The following is an 11,523-nucleotide window of genomic DNA, read 5'->3' as shown; positions in this document are numbered from 1 at the left end:
GCCGTTGAAACACCCGTAAAGTCACCGAGCGGGCAGTGTGACAGCTGTCATATTCCCCAGGCAGAGCAACGTGTGTTTGTTTTGTCCTTTTGAAATGCATCTGCCTGTTTGTTTGTGTTCACATTTTGTGTTCATATCCTCATCAGTCAAACTGAACTATAATGGTACTCACAATAGTTGTTATCATATGGGAGAGTTTGTATTGATTCCCTGCAGTGCAGTATTGGCTATATTGGCCCATTGTTTACAGGTCGATTTAGACAAGCCTGAGATAGTGCGCACTAATGTCAGCTCTTCTTTATTTGTGGCAGTGCTCGTCTTAAAGAACAGCACTTTTAATGTTTTTCAGCAAGACAAAACAGAACAAGTCCTAATAATAAGGATGAGCACATTTGGCGCCCATTACAAAATAGTAAACGGAAGAGGGTTTCACAAGAAACTGTGGTGAAATCTCTTGCAACTGAAGAACATCCAGCAATAAAAATAAAAATCTTTAGTAACACTTCCTTGAATAAACTATTCGTAGAATTAGACTGCAAATAGTCAGTTCTGGTGGGCACAGACCCAGGTTCCTTAGAGAACATATCCTATTGTGAAACCATTGTGTATCTCTGTTAAGTGTTTCAAAATTCCCTCAGAGCCCCAAAGTACACAAAATCTCAGGTTCAGAAGACTTTTATCAGTATGCCCCACTAAAGTATCAACCAAACAAGCTGACACACTGAGGGCAGGTAGTGTTAAACCAGAACAGGATTAAGTAACTGTTCTTGTGGCTGGGCAAATGATGAACCTGCCAAAAACAAGTAAATATTAGTAACATTACAACTTCCATGTCTCTGCCAGGTAGTTTCAAAAGGGACAACCAAACAGGTTATAGCCTGGTAATGCTGACGTGAACGGTATCCAGGAAGGCAAATTTTGTTTTTAAATGTTAAGAGTAACATATTTGCATCACTGTAAAAGCAATATATGTTTTTGAAAAAGAAAAGTATTTAAATTGTTGACTGACTTTCACCAGAGGATAAGTCATTCTGGCTGAGCTTCAAGAGAAGTGGCTCAGATTGTGTCTGACCACATGATGACAGTTTCACTGGGAGTTTCTCTGTGGAGAATTTTGTTATTGTACCCAAATAGCTCATTGAATCACTGTGTTCTGTTTGCACAGTGTATCTGAATCAAACAAATACTTTTCTACACAAGTAAACGGTTTCCACAACAGAGATGAACTTTTGACACAGTTTCTTTTCCAATATGCAGTACAGTTTGTACCGAAGGGTCACGCATGGGCTATTATGAGATAAAAACAAGATGTGTTACTGTTTTTGAAAAGAACAACAACTCAGACAAATATTATATAAGAGGAAGCCTTTTTTGTGAAGTGGTATTCCACAGATATGTTTGAAATAGTATCATATAGGCTATCTTACTTTAACAGCCTATAAATAAACCTATTGTCTTCAAATAAGATAAGAGATAAGAAAATCCTTTATTAATCCCACAACAGGGACATTTGACATATTACAGCAGCAAAGGGGATAGCAAAAACAGAGGAACATCAATAAAAAACAATAAGTAAGTAAGTAAGAAGTAAATAGATATGTACAAGAGATATAATAAAGCAATAAGAACAATATAAACAATATTAATAAGAAACGCAACACACCATTGCACATCTCAAAATTAGACAAAGAATAAAATAAATGTAAAAATAAAATGTAAATAAATAAATCTGTTAAAAGTACATAAAGCACCACAACACCAGCTAAAACTGCAGTAAAAGAGACTGGACAGCGCCGCCCGATGGCCGACCAGGTGCTGACAGCCAGAGCACACACTGACACAACTGTCCCGCCCCGAGTTGAAACTTTGGCGGCGCCTGCATCAAAGGGCTCGGTTTGTTACTCGGAATCAACCGGAGAGGCGGGGCTTCCTACTTTACTACCGATGCAAATGATTAGTCTCCTCCCGCCGCCCGTCGGTGAATGGCGTACAGGAAAACGAACGAACAACTGATGGGCGAAGCTTTGCTTTCAAAACACAAGTCTCGGACACAAGGAAGTAAAAGTAAGCAGAGAAGGAGCGACAGAGGACAGATTGAAGAAACAGGTTGACCCAAAGACTGATTATACACATTATTTAGTGAATATGACACTACATTAGCTTGTATTTAGCACTAGAAACGGAGCATAAATGACACAGAGAGGACAGCAGATGTGTCATTTTTGGCTAACATTCATGTAAATACTGTATGATGAGTCTACAACAGCTGTGGCTAGCTAATAACTAGCTTTACTCAGCAAGCATGTCTAGTAAAATATTCCTTTTCGCTTTTTAAATCTTTAATGACAATGGCCGTACAGTTGTGTCATGAGTTACGTTACAGACACATCATGCAGAAAGACAACCTCGGACCAGTTTTGGGCTAGCTAATAGGACAATGTTAGTTTAGCTAGCTGTCCAGTGTAACAAACAGTGGCTTCAATGGAGAGAAGCGGCGAGGAAGGTGCGGCTCCTGATGAAGAGGATGGGGACCAGGAAGGAATGAAGGCGGGGGCTGAAGAAGCGGGATGTAACCCATCAAGAACAAGATCCAATAGTGGAGTACCAGACCCTGCTGTTTTGGCTGTGAGGCTGTGGAAAGGACGTGTGCACCAGGACCAGGAGACAGGTGGTGTGGTGCCTGATGGTCAAGCAGAAGTTGATGAGCCAGAGAGGGATGCTCCCTCTGTGTCTCCCTCCAGCTTCATGGACACCTGTGCTCCTTCCATATCAAGCCTCTCCTCCTCCTCCTTCTTCTCCACCCATCATAATCCCAATTTGTCTCCATCCTCCTCCTCCCACTCCTCTTCTGTTTTGTCTCTGACTCCACCCTTGCCTCCTTCTGTGGAGCTCCCAGCTGTGTTGACTGATACAAGGCTGACCCTGGATGTGTACCAGGGAGGAGCAGCTGCACTGCCTCTGATTTGGGGGTCTGTCCCAGGGCAGCTGAGGGGCATCCAGTACCTGAGACTGGGCTCTGAGGATAAACCAGGCCTGGATGGTGCACTGGATGTCCTTCCTAATCTGACAGAGCTGCGCTCACTGGCTATACGAGGTACTTTTCTGATTAATTCTATGTGGTATCAGCTGCTGGACATTGTTTCATTGTAGTTTTTAATTCATAGCCTTAGTAAAACCATTGCATACAAAATAAATACTGTAAATACATTATAATCTGGGTGTCATTCTCTGTCTTTTTCCTTGCATTGCTCCAATCTTTCTGCTTCTAACTTTGCATTTCTCTCTAATTCAAGGACACTGTTTTTATGACGTGCAAGGTGACCCGCTGCCTGGCCTCCTCACCACTTTGCCCACTTCAGTTTCCTCCCTCTCTCATCTTGCACACCTGGATCTCTCTTTCAACCAGCTCTCCTGTCTGCCACCCTGCCTCCTCAGCTTGCCTGTGCTGACCTTTTTGCTCCTCTGTCACAACCACCTCTCAGCTTTGCCTCCTGATATAGGCCGGCTGTCTTCCCTCACCTACCTCTCCCTCCTGGGGAACGAGCTGGTCTCTCTTCCCCCGAGTCTGGGTCAGCTTAAAGCACTACAGACACTGGATGTGTCACATAACCTCCTTCAGCAACTACCCGATGAAATTGGTTCTCTGGAGGAGCTCGTTAAGCTGGAACTGTCCCACAATAAGCTGAAGCAGCTGCCAGAGAGCATGGGTGAGGATGAATTTTGTTGCTTGTTTGTTTCATTTTGTGTCATGTAAGTTAAGTTTGTGATTGCAGAAGTAAATCAAAGCTCCTTGTCTTCTTTGTTGCCCAGGCTCTCTCCTCTCCCTCAGAGAGCTTGTCATCTACAGCAATGACCTCCGCCTGATCCCACATTGTCTGAACAAACTGCCTCTGCTGAAAATAGATGTGCGTGACAATCCTCTGGGACAACCCCCAACCCCTCCCCCTCTCCCACCTACACCTGGTGAGCAAAGAAAAAATAAAGGGCTTCAAATCGATTAGTGCTTCAAGCAGTCATTGGACACAGTGTTTACATTTTTTGTCAACATTTTCACGCTTTCCTACATGTGTTTTTTCACCGGATCAAGCAGAAACAAAAATTCCAGAGCTGCATCTCGGATTTAATCAGCACAGGTACAGTGTCACTCTCAGCACAGGAACATTTTCTCCATCTTTGCAGTAATGTTGTCAATTAAGGCCTTCCTGACTACACTGCGATTAAAGATGTCGTGCTCCTTTTGCTCCTTAGTTTCTGTGTTTCGTCTGCTGGGTGTCATGTGTTTCTCCCAGGGGGGGCTGAGCTGCTGTTCCCCCCAGGGTGCCTGTTGAACACCACAAGACTGGAGTGGGTTGTGAAAAGGCCGGAGAGGAAGTGGGTGCAGCTTGAGGAGCATCACATCTTACTGAGTCGTCCACTGGAACTTCGACCTCATGGAATTAAATTTCTGAAGGTATAAAATGGTCTTTACTGAACTCAATTAGCACATCTGTTATGGCGACATTCATGTTTGGTACTACTCTGTGAAAAACAGTCATATGATGTTTTCAGTGGCTCTCGAGGAGCTTTACTAAGTCTGAAAAAATAGCCCAATTAAGTTATAGTGATGTCATCAGGGTTATCTCAGCTTGGGGTTAGGACAAACCTATCACAGAAAGTCTAGAGTACATAGTGATAAAGCTGCATCTAATGATTATTTTTCATTGATTAATAGTTTAGTCTATAAAATGTCAAAAAAGTGTGAAGAATGCTTGTTTCAGTTTCCCAGAGACCAATGTGACATCTTCAAATGTATCCAACCAACAAGCCCGAACTCAAAGTCCCTTTATTTAGTATCATAAAGTCAGTTACAATTACTCTAAACGGAATGAAAACAGAAGGTTTTTTGGTTGAACAAACATTTTATTATAATTTAAAAAAATATTATATCTAGACAGACATGAATCTTGATATAAACTTGAAATATATATTTTTTAATAACACTAGTACAGTAGAATTCAATTCTGTTCAATAAATAAATAAGCTTATGTACACGGTATGATAACTCTCCATTTTCATACCACAGGATTCCTTGAAAACTCAATATCGCTGCAACCACTAGTTTTGATCCTCATGGCTTATTCTTGTTCTTTCTTTTGACTGTTTCCTTTCCTGCACTTGCGTGATATAAATGCACTTTAACTTTGAACTCCTTCCAGCCTGTGGAGGTGTGTGTGCCATACCATCGAACAAAGAGAAGGGAGGTGGTGGTGCAGAGGTTTGATGGACAGTCCTGCAGCACTCTGCCCACAGTTCTCAGGAGAGGAAGTGAGACACACAGCAGTCACCCCGGTGGACGTCCGGCCAGGGTAAAGTAAAAAACCTCCCACTGGTGAAGAATATTATTACATTGGTATTTACGTTTGTTCTAGTTAGTACCAATTGTAAGGTTGGTATTTAAAAATTGACCTCTTGGTGTCCCTGCAGCTGGCTTGCTGTGCTGTGCGCCACTTCTCCTGGTTTATGGCAGTGTCCCGTCCAGTAAAGGACAGTTGTTCTGTTACACCAGCTGGTGCTCTGCTGGTGTCCAGCTCTGACCCTGGAATTAAGCTGCACTTCCCACCAGACTCCACTGTGCAGACACGCACTATAACTTTACAGGTAGCGCTCAATTATATGAAAGTTTGTATGTCATTGAGTAATCTGTAGTTTGCAAGGCTTTACTTAATCACTCTTTCTGTAGGTGCTGCAGGTGTCTGTGTCAGAGGTACAGGCTGTGTGTGGTGACCCTCAGGCCAGCGTTAGCCCTCTGCTCTGCCTCTCTCAGACTCCCAGCACAAATTTCCTGCAGCCTATCAAAGTTCAAGTCCCTCTGCCATCTGGAGTCACAGGTACAATAGTCATGTCAAAGCATTTATTGTCATTTGTACAGTTTAATATAAATCCACTGTTTCATACTGTTTCATACTGTATAAATACAAATATACAGTATCAGTGCAATATATTTATACACATTACACCTTCATTCTCATACATGTTTGTATTAGCATGTGTTAATCTTGTTCACTGTCTCTGCTTTATATGCTGCCCTGATATATAGATCGCCTAACAATGCATATTTGCACTGATGATTTGCATATTTGTATTGTACTGTACTGATACTTTATATTTACTTATTGTACTATCTATCTTTTGCTATATTAAATATAGTATATAAATATTATTTATCCTTTTATTTCTTATATTCTTGCGTTGTTGTTTTTTAAAGATATTTTTCGCCTTTATACCTTGTGTTTCATTGTAACACAACATTCGTAGTGGAAGGCAAAGGAAGAATTTTATTTTCTGGCGAAATTGTTTTTTTTTTAAATGTTTATATGACAGTGAACACTTTCACTCTGACCTTTTTGTTTCTGCAGGCCACACAGTTGATATGTCCTGTTTGCACCTGCTCCATGGAGACCCCACTGCCCAAACCTGGACTGACATTACATCGCAAGTGTCTCTCTATGTCACCCACTTGTATGCCATTTTCTACATCACACATTTCTCATGGTAAGTTTTTATAATATTATCTCATAATATGTGTTTGTTTGGATACAATACACTCTGGGTAATATGGCTTTGTTTGCACCATCACAGGTATTGGCTGTGGTACACCACTCAGCGCTGTGTTAGTGGGGTGGTCAGGAAGGTCTATCAGAGGCTAAAACAGTTCAAAGTCCAGTTCCTTGTCCTCCAGCGGAAGACTGATCCTTCACAAGTTATGCTACAGTGTTTACCTTCTAACAAGGTTTGTAACTCTCCTCCTGTCTGTGCTACTATTGTTTAGTTTGATTAAAACTACTCACAATAAGGATAGTCTGTATGTCAGCCCTCTTCTGTCCACCTCTGGGTGTGGTATTTAACCCTTATCATCATGTGTGCGAATGCCATCTTAATGTTTATGCATAAAAACTATACAGTGATTGTGATGCTTCCTGTCCAGGTGGATAGCAGAGTGGAGTCTTTGTCAGAGCAGTATGACGGACCTCAGCCATCAGATCTGTGTGACCTGCTGGAAGGAGAGCAGTTCTTTGCCGGCTTCGAGAGGGGCTTGGATATCAGCACAGGTCTGAAGTCCTCTTTGAACCTCTATCTTACATAAACACTTTTTTCTCCTGGCCCCTTTCCTTTCAAGGTCTTATGATGTGCGGTTGTGTAACAATTGAAACCGTTCTTTGAAAGATGATATATTCCTGTTTTCTCCAGAGAGACCAGACTGTGTCGGGGGAAGACTGTGTTTTGAGTTTTACTCCTACATGAAGAATCTGAAGGAAGTGTACATCTGTCCAGCTCAGGGTCACAACAGTCCAGTCAGGGGACAAGTAAGATCATGTTCAGCAGATAAGAATGTGCTGTGACTGAAATAATGATTTCTGCTGTGTTTACTGTTTGTACACATAAACAAAGTCACTTTGTGAATCATGCATTTCCACATTTCATGGCAGCGCAAGGACTGCATGACCTCACTGACATTATATGAGGACAAACAATCAGTAACAGATTATATATATCACTTATCTACATACAGTACAGTACATTCTACACTAAAGCCCCATTCAGACGGGATTAACATTACAAGGAGAGGTGGGATAAATATTCACTGTACTCCTTCTGTAAATTAACATATTGTTCCAGATGACTTCTTAACAATTGGGAAATTACAGGATGTGTTCTGTCATAGACGTGGTTATTCAGCAGCACAAAGATAAGAGAAAAAGAGGGGCACGGATGAGTTGTGAAATTGGCGGTGGATTTAAGTAAAAAATTATACTCTTTCTTAGACAACTCTTACACAAAGTCAGGAAACGAATATTAATATCATTCGGAGTGACTCACACCTCCTGTGGATATCATTATCTCTGATGTCCCTCATGACTAAACTTCAGTAATGCTGCTGGCAAATCACAGGAAAAAGATGCTTCAGAAATTCCCTTAGAATCATCACATTTTAAAGTTTTGCTCAGTAGCTGAAGTAGATCAGACGAAACAGGGCTTTAGAGAGAAAACCAGGGACTACCCATTGCTGACATTACAACAGATTGCAGGGTCTTCCTCTCCTGATGGCCTTAATTTATGTTGTCATAGTGATGCCCGATGTGTTCGTATTAAATGATCAGAGCAGATAAGTAAAAGAGAAGGACCAGCAGCTTTTCCCATTGAAAACCCACATATGCACTCCACAGCAGCTAATGTTAAAAGCATTGGGTGACTGAGGGTGACTTTATAGTATATTTTTGTGTCAGTTTGCATTAAATATATTACATTTCAACACAATACATCAAACCATAGAGTACAGCCTCAAAATGTAATAAACAATTGAATCAAAACACAGACAACTACATTGTTGGTCTCTTATAAAACCAATAAAATAAAACCAATATGGAAGTTTATAATTATTCTGAAGTATTTATCTTATTGGATGTTTCTGCCTTTGTGGTCACTTCACCACGGCTGCTCAGCCAAGTGCCAGTTAGAAATGCCTTTCTTATTTTTTTCCCATGAATCGGTGTGCAAGCATTGTTTCGATAACACATTGATGTGTTTTGCACGTCTGTTACAGGTGTCCTTTTATAGAGGGGAGATTCCCAACAACCTGCCAGAGGAAGTGGCGAGAAAGAGGAAAGGACATGACAGCCAGTGGCTTACAACTTTGCCGCTAAGACTTCCTGTCAGTTGGAATGACAGTTTTTTCCTTATTTTATGATAACATTGATATATTTATTTTTACTACTAGTACATGAATTAATATGAATGTGTTGGTATTCTTATAAAATAATATCATATGAGAATGTGTATATATTGGTTGAAAATAGAAAAAAGATTAAATATGTACTAAAGTAGATGCTTATTTCTTAACATCAAGTAACAAAACTTGTTACTCGGCTGCTGTTTAGCTGCTACCTTCAAATAACCAGTGGTAAACCCTGCACAATTATCTCCTCTCTGTTTTTGCGATAGGCTCTAAACTCAGACAATAGTTTCAACATGGAAGAGCCCCAGTATCCTCCTCTGAATCTGGGTGACCCTGAGAGTGGCTACCTGACAGAAGCCAACCTGCTGTCCATATCTCTTCAGATAGGACAGGACTGGCATGCTATCGGCATCAATCTTGGCTTAAGCTACCAGGAGCTGGAACGCATCCAGTACAAGTACAGGTAGGGATGATCCATCGTGTTCAGTCAAAGGATCTGAACTGAATAATATAAATAAACCTATGGAATACCAACATCATCTCAGGCTGACCTGTCGAATCGATATTTGTGTTAAAGAAGTAAAATGTGTAAACCTATAGACATATGTAAAGCATCTCTACATGGGTGAGTGATGTAACCAGTGTGTGCACACGTGTGTTAGCACAGCCAAAGCCTCTAAGGGAACAGGATGGAGTGAGATGTAACGTGACTGACGGAAAAACCGCAGTGGGAGAGAAATGGTGGAAATTTTGATTGTTTTAATCTGCACTGTCAGCCATCACTAAGCCATCTGGGACACGGCAGGAGATTACACACAGACTGATGCTCATCTGTTCCTCCCCCTACTCCCCACGCTCAGAAAAACCTCTCGTGACGCATCCAGGGGGGCGGAGGAAAAATGCATCATGTACAAAATCATACATGTTGTGGAGATGGTTCTCTGTGAAAGGTTTTTATATAGAAATGTTTTCACGTCATTTGTGTGAAAATAAATGTTTTATTTAGGAAGCAGGCGGTGCATAGCCTACATTTCAAAGAGATTATCTACTTTTTATACATGATCTATCTTCAAACTGCATGGAGCTCCGATATCACTTAAGCTGCAATGATAAGTCGATAAGTTATTAGTCTATTGAAAGAAAATAGGTAGCCAACTATTTTGATCATTTCAGTCATTTTTCGAGCAAAAATGTAAAACATTTGCTGGTTCCAGCTTCTTAAATGTAAGGACTTGGTGCAATATCAAGAAAATGATTTTATTCTGTGGTTGAACTGAAACATACACTACTGCTTAAAGAATTGAGTCTTGTGGTAATATGAGAACCACTAATATTCTTTAAATCAAAGTATTTATTTAACATCAGTATTTACTAATCCTTTGTTGAGCTTGACTGATGTATATGTGGGCTATTGGTTGCATTAGACAGATTTTTGGGCTCATGTGCAAGTTGTATATTGGCATATACTGTATATATATATAAATACCAGAATTGTTTTACTCCCTAATATCAGTATCGACTTTGGCCCCGAAAATCGAGCAAAAGTCGAGCTCAAATCCTTTGTTAGATTAGTGTAGCTGATGAAAAATGTCTGGTGTTTGTTCTCCTCTCCTCACCAGGGACAACCTGGGAGGCTTGGTGCTGGACATGCTGTTCCACTGGGCCCGAGGACAGAGGAATGCAGGACCCGGGGCAGCGGCGAGGCTGGTGGCCGCTATGGTAGAAAGCGGCAGGAGGGATGTAGCAGATGAAATCGAGGACATTGTCAGTATAGGAAGGAGAAAGTACTCTGAGTCACTGAGGAGGGTAGGTCTGGAAGCTGAGAGCTCCTCCCTCGGTGAAACACAGCAGTAGGTGAACACACGCTGGGTGCAGATGGCTGACTTACACTTGAGTAACCTGTTTACAACGTGCCTCCATCATCTCTTCCGGCTGTCTAAACAACTGTCCTGGAGGACGAGAAAATCTCTCTTTGTCACAATTTGTTAAAATCATGGCACCTTTCACAAGACTTGCATGAAGATGATGGCCTTTGCCTTGTTTTCTCCACTTTTTAAAAGCTGTCTCAGTGTGCAAGACAACACAGTCGAAGCCCATTTTGCTCAGGAAAATGAAAAAATTATGAAAAGTCATAGTCATCATTAATAAAACACTCATGGTAGGTTAAAATCATGAGATACTAAGTACTTACTACCTCTTAATTCTGAGTTGCAGCAGTATTTCATCATTGACTTTTGACAATGTTGTCACTTTGACTTAGTATCTCATTATTTTGACCCACCATGACTACTTTTTATCACCTTTTCATTGAAAAACAAAATTCTCCTGAGTTAATTGTTACTTGACCTGAACTGTTACCTGTTCAGGTCAGAGTTAAGAGACAGAGCAAACACGCAGGTCCAACGAGTTGTTTGACCTGCTGAAAGTGCAAGAGGAGGCAGATTTTACGGTTGATTAAATTCTTCCTTGTGTGCCTTTGGTCGCCTGGAAACCAGCTGAGCCCCAGTGCAATCTCAGTGGCAAATGAGGACACAAACAGTTTTTTAATGTATTTATGAATTTCCAATGTTTTTATGTATAGTAAAACTGTAATAAAAAGAAATGTGTCAGCTATTTTTGAAACTTATTGCTCCGAGTCCTGTAGTAGGTTAGAGGGAAGACCCCCTAAAAACGCTTTAGCTGTTGAGATACCTCCACTGGGATTAGGATAAAGCACAACAATGATTTTCATATACTCTAAGGTCTACAACATATGAAGCGGATTCGTCAATAAAAATATTTTCTGCAAAAGTGAAGGGCCAAACAGTACA

General features: G+C 41.0%; 1 protein-coding gene across 1 annotated transcript; it reads left to right on the top strand.

Moving 5' to 3' along the window:
* Positions 1-1,759: 1,759 nt before the first annotated feature.
* pidd1 (p53-induced death domain protein 1) lies at positions 1,760-11,326 on the top strand. The gene is made up of 15 exons (XM_084365361.1): positions 1,760-3,094; positions 3,294-3,707; positions 3,811-3,963; positions 4,088-4,133; positions 4,249-4,450; positions 5,196-5,345; positions 5,464-5,637; positions 5,720-5,867; positions 6,396-6,531; positions 6,619-6,769; positions 6,965-7,088; positions 7,228-7,343; positions 8,582-8,689; positions 8,980-9,176; positions 10,333-11,326. The coding sequence occupies exons 1-15, from the start codon at positions 2,482-2,484 to the stop codon at positions 10,565-10,567; spliced, it is 2,967 nt and encodes a 988-aa protein (XP_084221487.1). The 5' UTR covers positions 1,760-2,481; the 3' UTR covers positions 10,568-11,326.
* Positions 11,327-11,523: the final 197 nt, after the last annotated feature.

Source organism: Pagrus pagrus (assembly GCF_965226575.1).
Source record: "Pagrus pagrus genome assembly, chromosome: 10".
Classification (NCBI taxonomy): domain Eukaryota; kingdom Metazoa; phylum Chordata; class Actinopteri; order Spariformes; family Sparidae; genus Pagrus; species Pagrus pagrus.
Note: the sequence above shows the minus strand (reverse complement) of the source record. Positions and strands in the feature narration are given on the sequence as shown.

Excerpts from the sequence above, each read along its gene's own strand:
- pidd1 (XM_084365361.1), top strand. The coding sequence starts at position 2,482 with ATGGAGAGAAGCGGCGAGGAAGGTGCGGCTCCTGATGAAGAGGATGGG. Across the intron at positions 5,638-5,719 it reads CACGCACTATAACTTTACAG|GTGCTGCAGGTGTCTGTGTC; the intron begins GTAGCGCTCAAT and ends CTCTTTCTGTAG. Across the intron at positions 5,868-6,395 it reads TCTGCCATCTGGAGTCACAG|GCCACACAGTTGATATGTCC; the intron begins GTACAATAGTCA and ends TTGTTTCTGCAG.